This window comes from Artibeus jamaicensis, unplaced genomic scaffold, assembly GCF_021234435.1.
Source record: "Artibeus jamaicensis isolate MK-2021 breed Jamaican fruit bat unplaced genomic scaffold, CSHL_Jam_final contig_490, whole genome shotgun sequence".
NCBI lineage: Eukaryota > Metazoa > Chordata > Mammalia > Chiroptera > Phyllostomidae > Artibeus > Artibeus jamaicensis.
Window position 1 is genome coordinate 21,948,593 of NW_026521861.1, and position 24,056 is coordinate 21,972,648.

At 60.9% G+C, this 24,056-nt stretch overlaps 1 protein-coding gene across 1 annotated transcript in view; it reads right to left on the bottom strand.

Annotated features, from left to right (window-relative positions):
- Nucleotides 1-671: 671 nt before the first annotated feature.
- Nucleotides 672-24,056, bottom strand: part of TCERG1L (transcription elongation regulator 1 like) — an 85,206-nt gene continuing 61,821 nt past the window's right edge. The window contains exons 8-12 of the mRNA XM_053668614.1: nucleotides 17,616-17,685; nucleotides 12,287-12,422; nucleotides 5,985-6,074; nucleotides 2,531-2,649; nucleotides 672-828 (exon numbers count right to left, since the gene is read on the bottom strand). Of these exons, the coding sequence (XP_053524589.1) occupies nucleotides 672-828; nucleotides 2,531-2,649; nucleotides 5,985-6,074; nucleotides 12,287-12,422; nucleotides 17,616-17,685 (572 nt within the window). The remainder of the gene's footprint in view (nucleotides 829-2,530; nucleotides 2,650-5,984; nucleotides 6,075-12,286; nucleotides 12,423-17,615; nucleotides 17,686-24,056) is intronic.

The window sequence follows — 24,056 nt, forward strand, 5'->3', positions numbered from 1 at the left end:
TATTTATTACTTAAAAAAATTTAAAATTTTTTTATACAAAGATGATGAGAAAAGTCTCATGCACACTCTGGGCATACGATAAAAATAACTCAAATATCATTTGATGGTTTTGTACAAAATAAATCTTTCTCAGGGGGACCTCGGGCAGACAGCGCAGCCCCTGCTCCAGGCCCAACACCCGGGGAATCGGGCGGTCGCACCTGGTGGGCTCCGCGGTCCAGGGGCCCGCGGTCTGGGGGTCCTGATGCGCACAGATGTCGCTATGACAAATGGTAACGGGCTCTATTGCTACTACTCAGAAAACCGGACCGAGACGCGAGGACACTTGAGTGAGACACCAGGCCCTCCTGAGGAACCGAGGGGACGGGCCCTGCTCTCGGAGAAGCCTCAGACCCCCAGCTCACCTCCCAAAAACGCCCACGGTGGCTGCGGGCGCCTCCTCCTGCCGAGCCACAGATCCGTGGTGGGTTCGTCACTGGTAGGTATCACGAGTCATTTGCATAATTAAAACGACTACGGGATCAACGTGTCCTGGTGAGTAGAAAGGCGAGGAAGTACAAAGGAGCTTCAATATGAAACAGCAACCCTCTGAGGGCGGGCGCGGGCCGGGCCCCCCGCCGGCCCCACGGCCGCCCGCCCCGCTGAGCCTCACTGCCGCGTCTCCCACCCACTCATCTCATCTTCCGCAGCCGGAGCCGGTTTTCCTTGTCTCGCCTCTTGAGCATCAGTATGAACTGGTTGAAGAAGTGCTCCTGGTCCTTCCTTTTCTGAACCAGTCGGAATCTCTGGTCCCGGCCGTGCTTCTCAGCAAACTCCTTAAACGTGGTCCTGGAAAACAGAAAGTCACTGAGCCGAGAACCCAGAGCCGGTCCTGGGGCCACACAGAGGAGGAAGAGGAGAGGGCCTTCCTCCTGCCCCACCTCAGCTGGGCGCTGGGCTGGAGGGGCAGCTCTGGGCCTCCAACACCTGCCGCCTGATCCCCATGCCGGGCCCCTCCCCCTCGGCCCGTCTCATCAGACGCTGCAAGTGAGCCCCGCCCCCTGCCCCTTCGGCCTCCTCTGGCTCTGAGCCCGCCACTGCCCACCCGCCCCCATCACCGGTCAGGCCGAGGGGGTCCCCTTCGGTCCCTTGCTCTCACCAACCACCCCCCTGTCTCGGGTTTTTGCACACTCTTCCCTCTGCCTGGGTGTGTGTTGGCTGTGTCGACATTTCACCAGTGGGTGGAAAACATTACCTAAAAGTCCAGAACAGTGACGGTGGCAAGGACAGCGACGAGGAGGGCGGGCACTACCTCCCCAGGCTTTTATCCCCACAGGCAGCCCCCACCCCAGCCTGCGACTCACCCTGGGGGACAAGGTCAAGGGCCCCATTCAGAAAATGACACCAAACCTCATGAAAGCCCAAGGCCTCACCCCTTGGCCAGGGCCTGGGGTGGCGCAAGGCCAGGCTGTGCCCTGAAGCTGGGGCTCCGGGACCAGTTTCCCAGCCCCACCCTGTGCCTCCTGCTGGTCACCATGTGAGGGGACATAGGGAAGCCACAGCGAGACCCCACCCAGGCCTCCCTCTCGAGGCTTCGTCCCGCAGAAAGCCGGGACTCATGGCTCGTCACGCACGCTTGCCTTTTGCGATACAGGAGATTTATGCTCATTTTCACACCTGGAAAGTGTCTGTCCTTTGAATTCTCAAAGGTTTTATGAGGGCTACGTGACCAAGACCAACCCACGCTATCCAATTACCGACCTGGCGAATTAACCAATTATCAAAAAAATATGGAAACCTACATTCATAGAGAGCAAGCATCACTAAGGTCCACTTAAAAACTAATGTTGCATTTATGCATTTTATACTTAATAAAAATGCATAAATGTCCATTTAAAATAATACCCCAATCTAAAAAGCGCATCAAAAGCAATCATTTCATATTATTATAGTTTTAAAATTCTAGAAGTAGTACATGTTCATTATTTTAAATATCATCCAATTAAAGCTAATTTTAAAGAACAGTTAAGCTTATGTACTTTCCTAATTACTAACAGCTACTGTCCCACTAATGCATTGCAGTTCACGCCCATTAATTTGGGATGAGTTCTGGCAACCGGACCACTGGGGCCTGTCAGCTGCGTGTGGGGTCTTCAGGTCGCACTCAGGCGTCAGGAACCAAGGAGCTGGGGGTTGCTTTGCTGCCCTTTGTCTTGCATCCTTGCTCCTTGCCCCTCAGATCGGCAGTCAGACCACCTCCCAGGAGGGTCACCTGCTGGTTAGCTGGTTAGCCCCTGACACGCAGGGCCGGACACAGGTCTGTGTGTTTGGCTCGCTGGTAGGTCCCCGGGCTGGGCAGCCAGGGAAGGGGGGCCTGAGTCACTGGCTGACCACACAGGGGGAGGCAGACCCCTCCCCAGGGTCCCTAAAATCACACGTCTGTTGTCTGTGGACAGCTGGGTCCCCTGATCTAGCCGAACACACGGGACAAGCCCCCTTACAACTGGGAGTCCCCAGCCCCAGGCACTGCCGGGCGCATTTCTCTCTATACCTGGGCGACACTTTCGATTCTTCCAGAAGTTTTTTGAACTCTTCTTTGGCTAGCAGCAATTTACTTTTCTTTTCCTTGTATTCTTCTTTTATCCTTGTCTTGACAAACTGCTCAAATATCTGAAAGCACACAAGAGACACGCCCTGGGAGGCTGCAGACCAATACTGAAGCCCCATATTTCAAACACCACCTGAAACTCAGCAAGACCGGGGGTGGCCTTTCTCTACTCGGGGCTGGAGCTCCAAGCCGCCGCCTTCCTGAGACGTCACTGCCTGGACTCCGCTGGAAGCCCACGAGGCCAGTCTGCACCATCCCGGGGATGACACGGAACCAGCCTGGGGATGACCGCCACCATAAAGACCTGGCAGTGTGGTGACTCCAGCGTGGGGCCACCGGATTTCCGCTCTGGAGCCCGAGGGCAGGCCTGCGGTCACCTCCTGCCGACTCTCCCATCAGAGAGCCAGGGGCGCCAGTAACAGGTAGAGAACGTCATTTGTCCCAGTCAACTCTCACCTCAAAGCGTTGTCATCCAAGTCCACCCAGCGTCCAGCTCTGCCCACTCTGGCCTCCACAAAGACCCACATGCGAGTGTGGGTGCCAGGGACAAGGACAGTCCTGAGGAGTCACAGAGCCCGACCCTCGGCCACGGCAAAGCCTGACCCTTCTCCGAAGGGACGCGGACACCCAGACAGGCAAGCCCCGCAGCCGGCGGCACGCCACAACACGGCACCTCTCCGGCGTGGTCGCTTCGGGAGAGCGGCCTCATCAGGCCGGGACGGCTCGCTGTTCTAGTGCCGGGAACAGGGCCCTGGAGACCCCGAAGCCAGCGAGGGGGAGGGACCTGCTTCGTCCCCGTGGGCAGGGAGCCTCGAGAGCATGACAAGGCACAGACGTGGGAGGTCATTTGAAGGTGTGCAAGCGCGCACAAGATGAGTGGAAACCCCACGTGTGGCCCCGCAGGACCCCGAACGCGACATCTGGGGCTCCCCCAGCTGGCGGCTATGGCCGATACTGAACTTGGATGTGGGCGCTGGGGGTCTTTCGTGGGGGCTCCGCAGCCCTTTCTCTGGGTCCAGAGTGCAGTGGCCGAGGCGAAGCCCCCACAGGATCGGAAATAAGGCTGCTGGGCGCCTCCTGGAGGCTCGGCAGGGCGGTGGAGTGCGCATGAGCAGCACACACGTGTATTTAGTTGAGAGCATGACGGGCGGGTCGCGCCTTTAAAGGGAGTGGTAACTGGGCTCCCCGGCTGTCTTGTGATTTCACACGTCTAAAGGGTGAGCACAGGGTCACCATCCAAACTGGAGTGTGTGGCTCCGCTGCTGGTCGGAGTTTTGCTCTATTAATTTTGAATGCGGAGAGAGGCCCCAGCCGGTGGGGGTCAGAGCGGGCCAGACGGATCGGCCGCTCTCCCTGCCCAGGACGGCTTGGCCGCCTAATTGGATCCGCTCTTTCCTCTCCCTTCTCTCTGCTGCTTTATGGAGGCGGCTGCAATTTCACCTCACTAGTTTTTTACCTCTTCAGCGAATTATACCGGTTTTATTTAAAGTGGAGCATGACCGTTCAAAAGACGCACTGTGGGCTCTCGTCTCCTCGTGGCCTGCTCTAAGGCACCATGTCACCATGGAAACCGGTCTGACCGCACGCCCTTGACCCCCAGACTCTGTCTGGGCTCATCCACCTCCCCCCCAGGAGCCCTCGCCTTCACCAGCAGCACACCGTTGGCGGGAGGCCCTGACAGACGTCTCCTGGGATGCTTCTACTCACGAATCGATTGCGTTTTTTGAACAGGGGCCAACGATGGTTTCTCTCATCAGTTCAACCTCAGGTCTGACTCTGCCGCTTGGGTGGGGCAGCTTCTCCCAAAAGCCGGAGTCTGCAGTCCGCCCAGGGCCTCAGCTGCCTGCTCCTGCCCTTCCCCCTCGGGCCTCCGGGCCAAACTCCAGTCTGCAGACGGGCCCGGGGTCCCCCTGGGTGGTTTTCGGGGATGTCAGATGGCTGTCCCCAAGCAGTGCGTTCCCGGTGTGAGTTGACATTCTAGTCTGACCTGTCTGCAGAGCACACACCCAGGTGCAGGCAGGACGTCCCCGCCTGGGAGGCCCTGCCCCGCCCCCCGTTGGTGCCGGCCCTGCCTGGGCACGGCTGGGAAGTCCAGTCACTGAGCTCCCATGGCCTTGTTAGTCCAGGATGGCCTTGTCCCCAGGCCTCGGGACAGCGGGGGCCCCACCCCGAGCAGAACCGGCCGAATGCAGAGAACACATGGAGCCACAGGTGACACCGGTCATCTAAGATGTGACATTAAATCTCCCCCTGGGCTTTTCTTGAAGGTTGAGGGGGTCTCACTCCTTCAGCCTCCTTTAACAGGGCTGCGAGCTGCTAAAAACATCGCGAACGAGAGAATCATGCTGACCATGACCGACAGGTCGGCACGCACGCCCCCCACCCCCAGGCGGACGGCTGCTCGGTCCCAGCCAGTCGGTGTGTAGCAACAGTGGCATCCAGTGCTCCGTCACAAAAACAGATGGGCTGCCTCCTACGTGGCCTCATGGCAGAACGGTTGAACTTCCTGAGGTTTAACGTCTCCATGAAAGGGTGGGCGAGCACCCACGACCACCGTCTCCGGCTCTGCCACTGCAGAAAAGCTCGCGGGGCCCCGAGCTCACACCGAGCCCGGCCTGGTTGGCTTCACGGACGCCACGTGCGTGTCGGCGTATAGGGTCTTCACGATTGACAACCAAACTGAAGTGACATCGTGTTCTGTCCCCCTGCTGTCCGACGTCCCAAGGGTCGGCCTCGGCCACCGAGCCCTCCCGTAAGTGGCTCTCCTGGCTCCCGGGTTTCCGGTGGTTTCTCCCCAAGAACCACTCTCCCTCTGAGTGCAAAGGGCTGAGGGTGGGGGGACAGGAAGAGAAGGCCCAGAGATCCGGATCCCGCCAGAGTGTGTCTCGGGACCCTTCTCCAACGTGCCCCAGGGGCCACCAGATGCCGCCGGGCTGTCTGGCTTCCTCCTCGTGCCGTACGTACGTCCAGTCCGCCCGGGCCCTCTCTGTCTGCCTGCCCCTCTGGGAGGCAGTTGTGGCCCTGCGACCAGGTCTGTGAATGGGCCACAGCGGCCCCGCCGGGCCCGACTTTACAACAGGCCCCAGGTCAGCGACCAGCGATCCAGTCCTGGCTTTTCTGGGGACGTCCTTCCTTCACTTAGGTGACCACTGTCCCCTGGGTCCTCTCCTGCTCAGCACCAGTGCGGTCAAGCTCCGGTCTCTCCGGCACAGTTGTCGGGATGTTCTCACCACACAAGTCACCCAGATGACCTTCCTGTGCCCCGAGCCACACCATCCACGGACCCCGGACGGGAGAACCCATCTGTGCCAGCCCACGGGCCACACCCACCGCCCGCCCGTCACAGCTCCCAGGACGCATCACTCCCGTCGTGTCCCAGGCCGTCCCACCCCGGTACCTGTCTCCGCTCCTCGGAGTTCAGCAGCAGGTAGCGGGGGTCAAACACGATCTTGTGCAGCTCCTTCTCCCAGGTGGAAAAGGCGGACACCTGCAGGGGACATTCCGCAGGGCTGCCGTTAGCGCCTGTGCTGAGCCCACACCCCGCGGAAACGGTCACTGGGAGGGACTGCACGAGGGCCCCCAGGTCACGGCCGAGGGGCCACCTGACAGTGTCACACCTGTCAAACTTCCGAGAAGTCGGTGCCAGGAGCCTGAGGAATCTGACGTGTCCCCCCCCCACCGCCACACCAGAAACCAGCACCTGCCCTGCCCTCACAAACCAGCCCTCCCACTTACCACGTGTCTCTGCAAAGGCAGCCCCATTGGGAACCCGCCCCCTTAATGTGTTTGTCGGGACAAGCAGCGAAGTGGTGACCTCACTGGTGTACCACTCAGTAGAGGTCACCTCCTGCCAGCGGGGACATGTGGTCTCCTAACTGCCCCTCCTCCCACGCCACTCCTCCAGCCACAGCCCCTACCCTCCCGACAGCTCTCTCTCCAGCCCTCGCAATGGCCACCATGCAGCCAGCACCTGGGCCCTGGAGCCCGGTCCCTGTGACCTCCCCGCCTCGCCATGGCTGCCTCCCCGCCAGCCAAGCTGCCCCCCTGCCATGAGCACCCACCCCAGCAGGCAAGAGTCTCACAGATTGCACCCCACACCTGGGGGCTCCTCCACTCCACCTCCGATGCACTCAAAAGTGTGGCCCTTCCACTGGGGGTGGCCGGCGTCTCAACCAGAGCCTGTCGGAAACCCGAGATGAGGGCCCGGTGCGGCTCCTGGGGGGCCCATTTCTGAGGGAGACAGATTCCGTGGAAGGAAAGGGGGCTGAGCGAGTCCAGTGCTGACTGCAGGGTGAGACCGTGGAAGTCCCGTGAGCGCCAGCTGCCCACGGGGACGGTCCTCTCTGTCCATTTCCATCATCCAGACCAAAGGCTGTTGGGAACACGTGTGGATGCCCAGATCCCAGGAGAGGCCGGGGACAAACAGGCCATAGGGAAGAGGGGCAGGGGCCCAGGGATGGCCCCTGCTGGGCCCTGACTCGGAGGATCCACGGGCGGCCTCCCCACATGGCACCCAGTTAAAGCTGGGGGCACAGGGCTCCCCTCTGACGCCGCTGGGGCAGCTGGGGACCCTGTCCTGGTCCAGCGCCCCTCTGTGGGGCCGTCTCTCACACCAGCCTCCTCATGGCCGCCTACCTGCCAGGGTCAGGGGCCCGGCCAGGGCAGCCACCGGCACAGCCGGGTACATGGAGCTGGGGTCCCGGGCGCCGCAGGGGCCTGACTTGCATCCCAGACACAAGTCTGGGTCCTTCAGAAGCTGACCCTTTCCACCGAATTTGACCCCCAGACCCACTGTGCTGGGGGCTCTGCCACCCTCAGGCCCAGTCCCGCAGCTCCGCCTCCAGGGCTCAGGCGGGACTACGGCCCTTGTCTCTAAGTTGTCAGTTTGCCTGCCCACCGCTCCATCCCGCGTCCCACCCTGGCCTCAGGACCACTCGCCTCCACCCAGGGCTCAGCCCGCCCTCCCCAGCCCGCCCTTGGACTCTCCTCCAGGACTACCCCCCACCCCCGAGCACCCAGAGCCACCGCTCACGGCCCTGATGCCCCCAAGCGCCACTTCTGACACGCAGGCTCACGCTCCCTCCGGGCCTCAGCCCCCTCCTGTCCTCAGGCTCAGGCTGATAACAAATGCTGTTCTTGGTAATTAGCGTGCACGCCGTTACCCTCTTTGCCCAGTTTCCTGGAACAGGCTGCCGCGTCTTCCATCTCTGGCTCCGGAGCTCCTGACCATCAGCTTGACGGCGACATGGCCCAGAAAGCAGGAGCCAGGCTGGTGGGGGACGCTGTGCCCCAATTTGCCCTGGACGGCAAGGCGGCATCAAAGTCTGGGTCTCCTGGAGGCAGCCCTGGGTCGGGCAGATGCAGCCGGTGCGCCTGGGAGAAGACTCTGGGCACGCCGGGTCTAGCATGTGGAGGGGGGAAAGCCTCAATGGCACAGGACCCCGGGGAGGGTCACGGAGGACACGCCGGAGCCTGCCTGAGGCTTGCCTCCCCGGGCACAGGGCATGGGGGTTGCGTCCTGGTCGCCACCCCTCCTGGAGATTGGAGATTCTGAATTTAGAGATGGAGCTGGGTGTCCTGAAGGTGGGCGCAGGGGAAGCGAGGGGCCTGGGACACCCCAACTTCCACCACCCACCTTCCAGCACTCGCAGTGTGTCACCAATTTCAGGATTTGTTTGTTTTTCTATTTTGATGGATAAGTGAAGTTGTACAGTTACTCTACAATGTACGTGGCTGACTTAATTGACTCTGAGGGCTGCTGCACGTTAGGGGTCATTGTCATCCATCCGAGGAATCGGTGGGTCATCTTCAAGAGCAGACTCAGTCCAACGCTGACGGAGAGGTGGCGTTGCCTGCAAAGCTGAATGGCGGCCGCTGGTCTGGGAAAGTGGAGAAGCCGGGGAAACATCCCCCCAAGGAAAGGCGATGAGATTCAAACGGTGACGAACACATCCGGCTTCTTACAGATGGGCGCTGGCGGAGCGAGTTCTCAGGGCCTGTGACAAAGGTCGCTGCCGGGAGGGACCTGGCACGAACGCCTCTTCCAGCAACGAGCAGGGCTGCCGGGAGCGGTCCCACCCCGACACGAAAGGTCCTGCATCGGGGGACCGCCTCGGGGACCAATGTCGGGGGGACCGTCGGAGTGCCGGCAGGAAGGGCCAAATTGGGAGACGCACTAAAGAAACGAAGTCGTAGGACTTGAACTGACGATTTACGCCCTCCCCAAAAACACTTTCCAGAAAAATTGTATCCATATTTTAAAAATGCTTAAAAGGAGGAAAGAGGATACAAGTTTATAAATCAGGTTAAGCCTTATGAAATTGACTATTGTATATTGAAAAAATTATTGTTCAGCCACATTTAACGATGTTTAATATTTGTTACACTCGAAGATAAAAATGCTCATTCTGGACTTTTTTTTTAAACCCCGTTATTAAAAAACAGACTTGTAGAAAATGAACCCAATTGATATAACGACTGTCTCTTAGGGCAGCATTTCAGGGCATTTTTTTCTTATTTATACTCTTAATATTTTGCAAGTTTTCCATAATAAGCATGCAGCACTTCTGTGCATAATTCTGTTAGCAGCATTCGCGTGTGTCTTGTGAGATTTTGAGGAGTTGCCATGGGAACGTGAGGCAGAGAAGCTTCCCAAGGAGCAAAGAGTCACCGTGCGGAGCAGACGCTGTGGGCGCCCGGGACTTGAGTCACCCACCTCTCCTGTCCCTCACGTCCAGGGCCACCTGTCCCGCCTTCTGTCGCCTACACGTGAGGACAGCCGAGCCCTCCTCGCACGTGTCCCGCCCACGTGTCAGGACAGCCCTGGACGGAGACACGGCTCCCACCTCACTCTCCAGGTGGGGCCCTCTGGCTGCTTGGGGGGAGGTGTCACCTGCCCATTAGCTGCAGGACCTCAGCAAGGAGCCTCTGCTTCCTCTGTCCCCACTTTCTGTGACCTCACAACCTCAGGACGGGCTGTACCTCCTGTGCAGGTGGAAGCCAGGTGGCCCAGTCGGGGCGGGTGCGCCATACTCGAACCCAAACTGCAGGGTCTCACCTCCACAGCTGGCCACAGGGTCAGCGCGTCCCCTAGAGGCTGCCCACTGCTGGGACACAGGCCAAGGGCCCCCACAGAGGGGGTTCTAGGGGGGCCACACAGCTGCAGCCCCAAGTCCCTGAATGCAGAGCTAGGGTTCTCAGAAGCTCTTTCTTTCCCCGGCTCCCAGGAGAGTCAGACATCCTCCCAAGCGGAGCTTTGCAGGAGGAAGACGTTCTTGCCGGAGTGTCTATAATGCGTGTACCTGAACGGGCCGGGCCAGACGCACAGTCTGCCGGCCAATTAAACCGGCTCCTCTGTACCGAAGTTTAAACAAGAGCGTGTTGTGGTCCGAACAGTAAAACAAAATGAAACAAACCCTTCCGTGGAGCCCTGGACGTGCGACAAAACCGCAACACCGAGGCCCTTCTGCAGCCCCAGGCGCCCAGGGAGCAGCTCGGACGCCCCGCCCTCTGAAACAGGGGGAAGTCCACCGCGCCCAGCCTCACGCTCCGCAGGCACGGGAAATTCTGAGCAGATGCAATAAAAAACCTTGTTAATCTCTCAGTTCATAAAAAAAGGACCTTTCTCTGCCCCGTTTTTCAGCAGCTGGAAACCGGACCAGCTCAGCCACCGCATGCCGTGGGCGGGAGAAACACATCCTGTCTGCTGGCTTCACAGAACCTGGAGGTCGCCGTGGTAGCCTTGCTCTGTGCCATCTGCCCGAAGTCCCAGCCGGTCTTCGCTCTCTGTGAGCGGCGCATGCACTTGTCCTGAGATCCCCATGAGGCCGGGCTTTCAGCCCCACCCCGGCCTCTCCCTCCTGGCCTCTCCCTCCCGGCAGAACGCGGCCCGTGGTGGGCTGCACGCTCCCAGATGCCCGGCCAATGCTCCCGGATAAGACAGGAAGTGAAGGGCGTCAGGACCTGTGGCTCGCTTGGTACCTGGGTGACGTTGTGGGACACTGGGGCTGTGGCCTGGGGTGGCCGGGGCAGGGGCGGCAGGCAGAGGCAGGGGGCCTCACAGGGACGCGAACCACACCACAAAAGCCAGGAGGGGCAGAGCAGAGCGGCCACACAGTGGTGGCAGCAGTGACACTGTGTACATGTGACCCTCTAGGACCACAGGGCCAGGCCGAGGGCCACAGGACGCCCGGCCCCACTGGGCAGGAGGGAGGGCGTCTAAACGGACCTCGAGTGCTGACACCCTGCGGGCCGCCGGGAGACAGGGAGCCTGCGGCTCAGCAGGGTGTGTCGGGGTGACAGGAGCCCCCGGACGCACCCGCCCTCCCCCGGCTCCTTTCACCCCGGCTGGCTCAGCTCATCCGGCATCAGTGGGCCCTCCGACCAGTCTCTGCCATTGAAGGGGGAGAGGTTGCCTGGCGTGGGGACAGAGCTGGGGCACGGGATGAGGCTCGGCTGCCCCTCCCCACCTGCCCCCCCTCCGGCTGCCACCCACATCCTCCACGGGCCTGGGGAGGCCTGCACACCTGCCACGCAGCAGGACGGGCTGAGTCAGGTCCTCGCTGCGGCCCCAAAACTAAAGCGAGGGCCAGGGGCCGGGGGGAATACAACACTCTCTAAAATAAGATTTTAACTTAATAAACACATCTAGTTTTAAAATCATGTCTCTAAAAGAAAAAGCGAGCTCCATCCATCGGGAACTCTGCCTGTGAGTGTTCCCTGCGTCCCCTGCTGTCCCCTGCTTTGTACTTCTGTGTGACGTGGCGCCCGAGCTAATTTAGGGAAGCTCGCTGCCCTGAGGCCTCAAGGTCTCAGGTCTGCTCTCCCGTCCAGGACCAGTAGCTGGGTTTCCAGCGCCGTGCGTGTCATTTCTGGGCAAGTGAGAATCGGAGGTGCGTTAACCGTGGAGGTACAGAGGAGGCTGGGGCTCTGGGGACAGGGACCTGGGCAATCCCGCTTCTGATTCGCCAGAGCTGGGTGTCTCCACCCCCTGCCCCCCCAGGGCCCCACCCCGTGCAGGGGTGGTGCTGCGGAGCCTGCTCAGACCCCCGCACCCCAGTTCCCGCTGCACCTGCCGGGGTGCTGACGGCGGGATCCTGCTTCCGGGTCCCCAGGGCACGGAGCCCTGGTCATCGTCACCACCGCACACAAGGCCCTGTGGCTCCCTCAGTCTAATTTTGTGAAGAAATCCAACTGGGCCAACCTATCATTTCTGCTCATTTTATACCCAAAAGCCAAAACAGAAAATAAAAGTCACTGGAAAGAGATTCAATTATAAAATGTTTTTTCCCCCATGAAGCTCCAAATGAGATTGAGTAGTCAATTGCAATTAAGGATCTTAGAAACCAAAACTAGTTGGAGTGATCCAAAGACAGGAGACCCTACTCGAGTGAGAAAACTACAGGGAGGTCCCACTGGGGGGGGGCGGGCCTGGAACCTGGCCGGGCACCCCAGGAATCTCAACCCAGACAGGTGCTTCCTGCCGTGGTCCTGGTGAAACCCTACTTGTTTCTCTCCCGTGGCCCTGCCACGGCCCCATCCCCCCAAACCCAAGAAGCAGGGGCTCCTCTTCCCCCTCCTTCGGCACCTGAATTCCGCAGGCCTGATCCCGACCTCACCGAGGCGGCAACGTGCTTCTGGGCTGCGGGGACGGTGACTCGGCTGCCCGCCCCCGACAGCCCCAGGGCCCCAGGCCCTTACCCCTCTCTCCAGGAGCATGTCTCGGAAGTGGGTCACCCGCTCCTCCAGCGGCGGGAGGGTCTGGGGCGGCGGTGTCCTGGGGCCCTTGTCCTTTCTCTGCGGCTCCTCTGGCCTGGGACTCACGTGGCCTTCCGTCCTTGGGGACACCAGACACAGAGAGTTACACGCCCCTGGAGACCCGGCTCGGCCTCCAACCCCCGCTGGGCAACTCTTTATGGGCAAAGACTCTGATTCTCCTCCGGACTCTCCTCTCACACCTGGTGCAGTCGGCCCAGCAGTGGGGTGGCTTCTGCCGGTGCGACGCGAACCGCTGTCGCATTTGGGGCCGAGAGCCGAGACCAAAGCCCCAACCCAGGGCCCCGGTGGGTGGGGCAGGTGGAGGCCCCTGCGAAGGAAGCCCAGTGTCTCCATTTTGCTGCCTCGACCTGGCCGTTGCCCAAGGCACAGGGGCGAGCCTTTCACTGGCACAAACCACCGGGGCCCGCACCCGACTTCGTTGTTTTAGGGGGGCCTGCTTTGTACGAATGTGTGGGGACACTTGTGGGGAAATTCAGCACCAGACAGGGTAGGGAGCGCGTTGTTCTGAGTTCTAACCCAGAGCGTGGATTTCAGTGACAATAGGGACACCAGGACCCTAGGCGTTGGACGACCAAAGTCCCTCACACTGTCACACCCAGGCCATCTGACACCCATCTAGCATGGTGCTGCCACCAGGGGAGCAACTCGGCCCCCGGGGACGTTTGGCAGTGTCCGGAGACATCGGTAATGGTCACAACTGGGGAGGTGCCACCAGCACACGGGGCAGTGGCCAGGGGTGCCGCTGAGCCGTGAGATACATGGGACGGCCCCTCGTGTGGGACACGGGCCCACCGGCCACGGGGGACTCTCAGGGCGCAGGGGAGGTGTGCGTGCCACTGCACTTGGGCAGGCGGGGTGGGACCGCTCGAGGCCACATGGTCAGTCACTCAGTGGCCAGGACCAGGGGCGTCCCCGCCTCCTGATACGCACAAGGACATGGCCTGCCTGTCACTGTCCAGGGCATCGTGAAAACCCACTGGACCAAGCCGGGCAGCTGCTGAGAACATTCCACGTCTAACAGCAGCCCTTGCCCCACAGGGCTTTCCCACACTGGGTCGTGACGCGGGTTAGTCCAACCTGGCGCAGGACGTGCAACCGGAAAACGACAGCTCAGCCGCAGGGAGCCCTGTTTATACGCCAGACGCACAGTAGGACTCACAGTCCCTGCTGCAGACGAGATTCTGTGGAACTTTTATAAAAGAGAGTTACCTGTGGATTTTCTATTGTATGTTCCAAAGAATGTAATTACGATTTCTTCGCAATAAATTCTCATTAGTTAAAAATAGAGATGTGGGAACAAGACTCCCACGGTTGTAACCGGAAACGGGATGAACAAGGGCGCAGCGTGCTGGCCGGTGGCGCCGGCGTGTTGGCACTCACTGAGCATGACATCCCATCCCGAGGCCCAGGGCGCCTGCCAGGCGGCAGGGCGGTCCATTCGGCCACAGGCGGTCCAAGCCCAGCGTGAACTCGCTAAACATGTTGTTGGCGTTCCCATGGCTGAACGCCTCTGGTGCCCGCAACAAAAGCCAGTTCGAACACCTCCCATCGAGCCCAAGGTGGCCCCAGGGCAGGAGGCAGAGCCCCTCGGTCACAGTGTCTGCCCATGTCACGCTGGCCTCCAGGGGAGGGGGACAGTCTCACAGCCTGGCAGCACCTGCGCAGGTGGACGCGCCACTGTGGGAGATGTCCCACTGCACGTGTGGGTGGGAAGGGGCTTTGTCTCGTTCCGCCTTCCCCACCCTTATGGGGGCCCCCAAGTCCGGGGCTGTGGGCCGAGGTCCCTTCGCTCTGCCCACAGAGCCCTCCCCGACTCTGCCCCCCACCGTCTGGAGCAGCAAGGTCCAACCTTGCCCTCTGCCGGCACGCACACTAACTATGAAACCCCTGCGGCACACTAACTATGAAACACACTGTGTTGTGCCGATCTGACAAAAAATAGGTGTGGTTTTGATTCGTTCACACTGGATGGTGATGGTGGTGTTGCCTGTGGTCATCGCTTCCTTATGTCACACTGAAGGGAAGAGAGGCCAGTGCCCTGACTAAGCGGTCAGGGCTCCCAGCCAGCAGGTGAACGCCAGCCCTCCAGGCAGGGGCGAGGCCTGGAGGCTGAGTGCAAGCCCCATGGCCGGTGCTTAACCAACCGTGCGGGGGTACCCACCACACTGGCACCCTGGCAATAGCTCTGCACAGGAGGCTGGGGAGCTTCCTGGCTGGCGAGCGTATCGGGGTACCAGAAGGGGGCACCCCAGCTCCAAGAGCCACAGGCTCCTGCCCCTCCTGGCCCCCGGCCTGGGCACCCTGCCCTTGGCCGTTCCCACATTGCCCCCTTTATGACAGCCCTGTGACCGTCGGTGTGGCACTCCCTGAGCTCTGGGAGGCACCCAGTGAGTCTCGGACACAAAAGGGGGGTCTGGCATCTGAGGCGGGGGAGGTCTTGTAGGACCGAGCCCTGAGCCTCGGGGTGCGCACGGCGCTGCCTCCAGGCAATCGGTGTGAGAACTGAGTGGACCGTGGGCGGCACAGCCGAGAGCTGGCAGACTGTCGGGGCCTGGAGTGGCCAGGCCGAGCATGGGCACAGCTGTCCCTGTCCCCCACGAGGCCAAGGCCGTGGGCGGGGGCAGGCCGCTGCCAGAATGTGGGTCGACTTCGGCTTCTTGTTCCATCCAGTGCATCGCAGGCAATTTCCTCTCTAATGTGCTTTATGCCTAATTTCATTCTGGTTTTTACACCGTGTGACACACTTTTGCTGAACACTTAAATAATTGCGTTATTTTAGATAAATCTGAAGCTCCTAACCCACCGCACACTGGAAAAGCAGGTCTGAACTCTACATGACGCAAAGGTCAGACACAGGCCGAACCTCCGGCGCCACCGGGAAGAGGGTGGCAGCCCCCGTTCCTGTCCCGGGCACGCGTGGGGTCTGCGCCTCCCGCGGGATCTGGTAAACAGGAAACAGCGAGCCATTTGGGACGGCACTCACCAGGAAGCTTACGACCCTTCAGTTATTCGAGAGCTTGGCGTTGTGACATTTAGGAAAATCTCACTGGGACCCGGGTGATTTGCACAACTGACCTGACCTCATTCTGTCTGCATGAGAAAGTCCCGATGGATGGGAGTTGGTTGGGGGGGACTGGGGGTCACAGGGCGGAGGCGGCACCCCCCACAGGCCTTGTTGCCACGGCGCCCGTTTCTTAGATGGCCACAGAGAGTCACACGTGGCCAGAGGGTGCTGAGTGCTTTACAATGAGGAAAAATTATCTTATTTGTGCAGAAGTGTCAGCCCTGATGGACGGATGCCAGAGGCTCTCTTAATGTTTAGGGCAGAGCCGGCACGGCCGACAGCGGCTCACGGACAGAACCCACAAAAAGGCCACGCCCTGCAGCCGGGGTGTCAGCCCTGAGCAAGCGACGCGTGGGTGGCTGCCGGGGAGGGGGCCTGGGGGCAGCTTCCCCCGGGAGAGGCGCCCTGCGTGTGCGCCGGCTCACAGACGTGATGATGGAACATTCTAGGCCCTTGTCCAGCCCCGTGGCGGCCACCAAGGCATTTCCCTCCCAAACCCGGAACGTGGAGGCCCGGGCGGTGCCGGCGGACACACGGCGACCTCGGATCCTGCTCGGCTGCCTCCCGCTCAGGTTCAAAGTCACCCAACAGTGGCGGCATCTCCACTTTCCTTGTGCCTCCGAGAGCACGTCTTGTTTGGAAATTATTTACGTGTCTCCGAGACCAGCAGAGCCCGGCCCGGCCTGTCTCCGTGGTGGGTGTGTACGTGGAAGGGGACGTTGTTCCAAGAGTGACCTTCTAAGGAGAGGACTGGGGGGAGGGGGCACGAAGCAGGGGCCTCCTCTCTGCCCCTCCGTTAGAGGGGACCCCCACCCCCAGGGACTGTGCCCCACTGCAGGGAGGACAGGGCGGACCCTGCCCCGCACTGCTTCTGAGAAGCTCTGGGATGTTTGCTTGCTGTCGGTGAACGTGACGATATTCCCGGGCCCTGAGCAGCGAACAGTGCTTTATGGGTCAGGAGCGGGAAACGTTGTAAAGTGCATTGTGGGAAAGGGCCCGGGCCCGAGACACTGAAGGGCTTTCTGAGCCCGCGGGGTCTAACTCTCTAGGTTTGGGGCCCCTCGGGCGTCCGTCAGAGGGGTGACTCTGCCCCGGGCCCCGCTGCCGGGCACCCGCTGGCCTGGGCTCTCTCCATCTCTCCCTCTCCTGCCCCCACCCCATCATTTTCCTGGAAGCTTCAGGGAGAGAACCAAAGAGGTGAGAATGGGCACAGGTTCAAAGGCAAGATTTCATTTTCCTTTGTCACCGACAACCTCCATTATGGCAGAAGCATTGCTTCTTCCACGGGGCACTTCCTCGAGGGGAGAACGCAGACAGTGCTGGCCTCTCTGCAGTGCTCAGGCCCTTGTCTCAGGGCTCAGGTGCCCCATGGTGGGGGGGGGGGCATAAACAGACTGTGGTAGGAATGGAACGCACCCCCGGGCCACAGCCCGGGTCAGTGCTGACGGGACACTGGGCACCATGGGGACGAGGGAGGGGCCCGTGAATCTGCCCCTGTGGGCCGGCTTTTAGATCCCCCCACCCTCCTCTGCCAAAGATGCCCAGTGGCCACACCATGCCTCTGTCTCTCCCCTTCCAGGGAAGGTGGACATGCGGACCCCAAGTATCAGCCCTCATGTGGAACTCAGTCCTGAAGGCACCACAGACAGATCGGCCAGGAGGGTCCCAGGGTGACGGCGCTTCCCTGGACCTCAGCAGAAGGGCGCTTTCCCACCCCCTCGTGCTGCCCCCACCACAAACCGAAGGCGACCCACGAACTTCAGTGGTGAGCCTCTGCCCCTGAGTGTGACGGGGCGTCACGTGGGGCCACCTCATCCAGGTGCCACTCAGGCTGCCAACAGAAGCTTCTGCTGAAAAACCTGAGATCAGGTGGACTTTGCCCAAAATCACAAAGCGAGTGAGACAGAGCTGGACACCCACCAAGAGCTGCCCAGTCCCAAGCCCACCCCTCGCCCAGTGCGGGCCCCGTCGAGTCCTGCGGCGCTCCAGGAGCCAGGGCGGCTGAGACACCTGCCCGCTGGGACTCGGGCACCCGGAGTCACTGCAGAGACAGAACCCAGGCCTCCCGCCATCGGTCAGCTTCGAATCCCCCTTCGCTCAGCCAGAAGAGGCCAGAGGACCCTTCTCTTTGTACACCGCCTAGTGACCCGCCAAGAACAGATGGAGGGGAAGGACGCAGACACCTACCGGTTCTTCTTGGTTTTCACGGTCGGGTCTTCACTGCCGTCCTCAGAACTCGATCCATCACTGCGGTCGGCTGAAAGAAAGTCCGATTAGTGCGGCGGAGCGTCCGCCCTCAGTGCTATGGCCAGGCTCCAGGACTTCCCTGCAGCCCCACCGGGAAACCAAGAAAACAGATCTCCCTCTAGCATCCATCTCAGACCTGCGACTAAGCTTTCTCTTGAACACTTTAACTTCAGCCAGGAGAGATCCGGTTTTCTCCAGGGCAAGGAGCCACCCCTGGCTGCTGTCCACAGGGGCCGGAGGACGGAGCGCTGAAGGTGGGCGCCCACACCATCACGCCTCAGGACACGAGCCCTGGCTGGGCCCTTCTGGTCCACGTCTGCTGGGCGCCCCTGTGAGTGACCCCCCCGAACCCGGGCCCCTCCTCTGTCCACCTCGCCGCATGATCAGATTCCTCCCACCGGCTGCACGCCCTTCCCTGCTGACTCCGTCTACTTCAAAACGCCAAACCGATTTTGAAGACGGCGCCCCTCCTTCCACCCTGAAGAGGACAGCTCCATAAATGATTGATGAGCTTTGGGGTTGAAAACGTAAATAGGTACTTCGGTGTCTCCCTGTAGTCTCCAGAGGGGAGAGAGGGGGGTGGGCGGCGCTGTGTGGGCCCTGCCCAGCCGGACTGCTTCCAAACGCGTCCTGGCATCTCAGGTGCCCCTCACCCGTGTCCCGTTCTCTGCACTTCCCCAGGATCATGTCCCCCCTGGGCACAGGGGCAGGGGACTCGGCACCCACTGTGCCACCACCCACAATGTACACGCTTCTCTCTTCCTGGAGAGGCTCTGCCCTGAGAACGCAGCTCGTGACCGAGGTAGAGTTCATGGCAATGAGGACATTGGGGTGCCCTTTGCAAACCTGCCCAGGCGTCTGGAGCCCTGGCCCCGCCTCTATCGCAGCGCCTGTCCACCCACAGCCCCCTCATCCACCCACAGCCCCCCCTTCAGCCTGCAGAGTGCAGCTGTGAGGACGCGGAGGAGGTGGGGTCAAGCTGGACCACCCTCATCTTGGCTCCCCCGCCCGCCCAGCCACGCTGCGTCCCGGCACCAAATGCGGTGCTTGTAGCCCCCAGCACCGCCACCCCCCGCCCCGCTCCCCAAAGCCCTGTGCGCGCAGCTCTCTCTGCGTTTCCTGGTGTCCACAGCCTTTGCAATAGAGTCATTCGTGTACACCCTGTGAGAGCCAGCTTCCATCAAAGGTCAGCACGCGGGCGAGAAATGGGAACAATGAACGACATGCAACACCCCAAGAGGCACCCGGGCTCCTTCAGGGGTGCGGAAGACCCAGTGCCCCCAAGATCAGGACTCCCCTGGGTGGTCAGAGGGGTGAGACGGGGCTCTCTGGCCTGGGCAAGAGCCTCTTGCAGCGCTGAGCCGGCAGTGTCCACGGGTGGGCTCAGAGTCCGTGGGCACGTGGTCGCAGGACTGATGGTGCCATCTGTCATTGCAGGGGGTCCTGAGCTCCCTGTGTCCTCACGTTCACTGGGTGCTGGCCCAGGCCCTTCCCCTCCAAGCTCAGCCACAGGGGACAGGCCCCTCCTCAGGGTGTGCTAGGGCGGGGCCTCTCTGCCCCACCCACACTGCCAAGCCCAGGGCTTGGTTTGTCGCCAGAGTTAAGTCCCAGGCCAGTCACCCCTCCCTCCCTCCCGGGTCAGAGGTAGGGCACAGTCCACGGATGGTCTGTGATCCCCCCAAGGCAGAAGTGGGGGGATGGGCAGCGGAAGCCTTTCTCCAACCGCGTCCTCTTGCCAGGCCACTTGGGAGAACACTCAGCATGTCCGTCCTCCGTGGCCCCCGACCTTGCTTGGCGTGGCCCCCGGGCCCCGCCCCAGGTGGAGGTCTGTGTGCTCTGTCCCTGGGCAACCACAGCTCAGAAAAGCCACCTGTCACAGCCACAGCTGCGTGTGCTTGTGGGGACCACGTCTGTCCTGCTTGGTGAAAGGCGTGTCACCGTCAACATGCGTTTGTCTTGGACACAAAAGAGTAAAATGTTTCCAGAGCGGGAGGGGCCAGTGAGGTCGGTGCCACCTCCACGGTGGATGAGTCTGTGTGAAAGAACAAGGCAGCCGCCCTGGCCATCCCTGCCTCAGGCACAGGGACCCAAGTGCTTTTCAGAAGCTGGTTTGGATCGCACGCTCCAGGCACCAGGATGGGCCGCCCTCCTTGAACATGGGCCCGGACCCTTCTGGGTGCCAGTCCGTCATCCCCCATGTGACACAGAGGGACCCTGGTCGAGTCAATGAGCCTCCTCTCTTTAAACCCCTCTGTCACCACTGCAGGCCGCAGGACAATGGTACCCAAGGACATGTGGGCCCTCATTCTGGAGCCTGGGGGTGCATTTGGCTGCATGGCTGAGGTTGCCGGACAGCGGACTCTGGGCGGGAGGCGACCCTGAGTCATCCCGGGGGCCCAGTGCCTTGTGAGGACCCTGGACGTGGGAGTGGCCTTCGAGGCCCGGGCAGAGAGAGTGGTGCTGGTGCCGCTGGGGGCTCGGACAGTGGCGGACGTGCCTTCCACCTCTGGGGCTGGGGGCGTCCCTCCCTCCAGGCCCCCAGGGAGAATGGGGCTCTGCCACCAGGGACACTCGTGCTGGCCTCTGGCCTCCAGAGCCATCAGATAATAAATCCGTGATGTTTGCAGCCCCCGAGTGTGCGGCTGTGCTCCAGCTGCCGCAGGGAGCTCGCTCCGAGGCACGGCCACGGGCACTGCGCTGAGCAATCCTCACATCCCACCCCCGGTCCCTCCCGCGTCCCTCCACCTCTGCAGGTCTGCTACCCGCAGCCACGGCTGACCCACCGGCACGGTCATCGCCCCCGACAGGTGCCTGGGCTGCCCCAAGCCCTCCCGGAGGCAGGCCAGTGTCCCCACGTGTGCAGGGCAGGCCGAGGCTGAGGCCGGGCTGCAGCAGATGTCTGCCCGTCACTCGGAGGAGGGGCTTTGGTGCTGCGGGCAGGCGGCGGCGGCACAGCGCCACCTCTGTGGGGTCTGAGGAAAGCCAGTCCTGGTGGGAACAAAAGTGTGTGTGGACGGACCCCTCATGGCTGATGGTAGTTTCCACTCACAACGGGTTTGTGGGGGTGTAACCCCATCACAGACCGAGGAGCCTCTGTACCCTTGAAGTGCAGGGTTCCCCACAGCCCGTGAACCCCAGCACGTGATGGAGGAAGGGAGGGCTGGGCTCTCCATCCCACTGTGACTCAGGCATTTACCCTCCACTCCCCGCATGGCTGCTGGAGCCGTAAAGAACCTGCACGCTCACGAGATGATCAGAAAGCAGCCCAGGCCTCGTCTACATCTCTTGGCGATGCTGCCAGAGCGGAAGAGGGGCATCGTCGTCCTCCGGGGGCAATGGGCGGCTCAGCACGGCCAGCACTTTGCCCACGGCCCCAGAGCGGCCACGAGCTCGGCTCCCACCCTGTGCCTGCCACTTCCAGTGAGCACGCAGGTGCACACACATGTGCACATGGGGTGTGCAGCCACACACAGGTGTTCACACGTAAATGTGTATGTGCATACGCGCACATCCCATGTGTGGACGGTTGTGCAGAAACATGTGCACGCATGCATAGTGTGCGCCTATGTGGGTGTTGGTGCAGGAACACGTGTCCACATGTGACACGTGTGCGTGCACCATGCACCTGCACATGGGCGCTCGTACAGGAGCATGTGCATACACACATGCACGCTGTGCGCCTGCGCGTGGGTGTTTGTGCAAAAACATGTGTGCTACGCAAACATCTGTGCACATGTGTGGGCATGCACATGCACGTGTGTGGATGCATGCAGGCACGTGCACACAGCCCTGCACACACAACTCCAAACCTAACAGCAGCTAAATGTGGTCTTATCTTATAGGATTAATTCACTTTGCTTGTTTTGAAAACTACTGTGTGTCAACCGGAAGGCCTGCTCGTTCCCGCGCAGACTAGACACAGGTGTCACTGGGTTCAAATCTCCCATAGTTAACAAAATAGTGAAATCTCCACCAATCACAGTCTCTCCTAGAGCTGGCGCTCACACTAATTAGGGTCAAATCATCTCGCGGGTCCTGAGGGATGGCCAGCCAGGGCTGGAGGTCATCAGCTCTGCCTGGTACTCGCTAATTATCCCTGCAAACACCTCAGGCCCCCACTGTTCTGCTGCAACCAAAACGATTTGAGTGGATCTTAGGACATTAGAAGTCACACATTTAAATGGCAACTCTCCCCTGCAACAGGAAGTTGAGAAGTGAGGCCATTAGCAACTCATTAAGATTCAGGTCTTAACATGACCGCCGCGGGAAGACCTCCTCTAAAAGAGAAGGTGAGGGTGAAACGGCGGTAACTGTGCTGTGCACACTTGCACCGCCGCCGTCTCGCCGGCCGGAGCACAGGGCACCGCACAGGGCACCGCACAGGGGGGCGGGAGACAAACACCGCAGCAGATCAACTCTAAACACCCCGGACGTTCCTGGGGCGTTTGAGAGGTTCCGGGCTCCATTCTCCCCCTCTGTCGGCATTAAATGAGATTCGTGGTCCCAGAGTGACATGGAGCCTGGACGCAAGTGACTCGGGTCCCCGTGGCCACATCGGTTAACCGAGAGGCCATTAGATGGAGGAGGGGCTCAACACAGGGGTCCTTCCAGACGCGGAGGGACGTCTCAGCTGGTGTCTGCCTGGGGGCGACCATCACAAACAGCCAGCAGGCTTCCGAGTGCAGCCAGCCACGGATCTTCTTTCTTTGGCCCACACTCTAGTCTTTCCCTGTGGGCAGAGCACCCCAACTGCTTCCAGTTTGATGCTCCTGGGTAAGAGTCTCTTTGCCGAAACAGACTCTTGATATTTGTGATGTGCCTCCCTTGATCTGTTACCGCTGCCCACTGCCCAGGGCCCTCCCAAGCCACAGACCGGCAGGTGACTCATGGGGGGCCTGTAGGGGTGGCCCCGGCTCTCTTGGATCTGGCCAGTTTGCTCTAAGTGGGAGAAAAAGGACAGCAAGTGTGTGTGGGCTGCAAGGAGCTAAGGTCCTTCTCGCACCGACCCGGCTCCAGAGAGATAAACCGATGAGAACAGTACCCGGTCACCTACAGAACGCAAGCTGAGCAAGGGGCAAGGAGCCTGCCTGCAAGACCTGCCTTCCACCAAGCAGGTAAAGCTGTGGCACCAGTGCACCTGCCCTTTCTCATGTACTGTGTGGTCCCCGAAGATCCCCACCCCCCACAGGTTCTCTGCCCCAGAGGACGGACCTCGGGGACGGTGTCCTGTCAGGGTCAAGCCCTCGTCCGCCATCCAGCTGTTCCTCTTATACGTGGGTGCCAGTCAACCAAAAGGGGACCCAGTCCCAGTTTCCCCCCTCCAAGTACTAAGCCTGACCCCGTTTAGCTCCCGAGGTCCAAGGAGATCGGGGTGTCCGGGGTGGCAGGAATGTAGCCTCACACCCCCAACCTCTGTGGCCCTGCACGCAGCCCAGGGGGAGCAGAGCCCGTCACCCTACAATGAGCCTCTTTCAGGTTTGGAGTATTTGGAGCTGGTTATTTTAATGAAAAAAAGGACTCACAAAGAACCTTTGACCCTTAATTGCCAAAAACATTGTAGCCAGAAGACCTGCTCCGGAAGGCAGCTTCTCACATCAACCACGGTTAACACGAAGAGAGAGGCGCTCGCTCTTTAGACCGCAGACTCACCACCGAACGCTGGCTCTGCCATCCCCTGGTGAGCCACCCAGCTGCCCTCGGGGGCCCCACACCGCAGCCCCTTCCCCTCAGCCCTGAGCAGCGCAGACCCCCAGGGCCTGGCTGTGCTCAGGCCCCGATCCTCGTGGAACCCGGCGCACATACCCTGTGCACACACCCTGTGTGTCTGCCCCACGCTCGTTCAAGGGGGCGCCCAGCAAGAACTCAGGGAGGTGGGAGGAAAGGTGCACCCTCTCCCCAGGGAGCGAGGAGGATCGCAGAGCCCCCTAACCACGCACCCCGAGTGCCTCTCCTTTCCCAGCCCCGCCAACTCCGGCTCCCTGGGCTGCTCTCGTTGCCTCACGGGACGTGAACACACGTAACCTGCCAGCTTTCCATCTCAGCACACGGGCCCAGGCCTCAAAAACACAGCCACCTCCATGTCCCCTAGAGCTGTGACCGTGTCAGGAAAGCATTGAGAACACCACGTCCTGAAGCCCCAGTCAAATGCCTCTGCATCCGGTGAAACTGGGCTGTGGGCGCCCATGTGCGCCCGCCCGCCTGCCCGCGAGGAGGCTGAACCAAAACTGCCACTGCCAACCCAAGAGAACAGCCCGAAAAATACAGCACCACCCGTCTTCCCAGGGGTCCAGCGCCGCCTGTGAGGGTGGCACCGAGCTGACCTTCAGTCCCCCCGGGGTGGCCCGTGGGCTCAGGGAGGGGCCCCCCAACACCGCAGCTGAT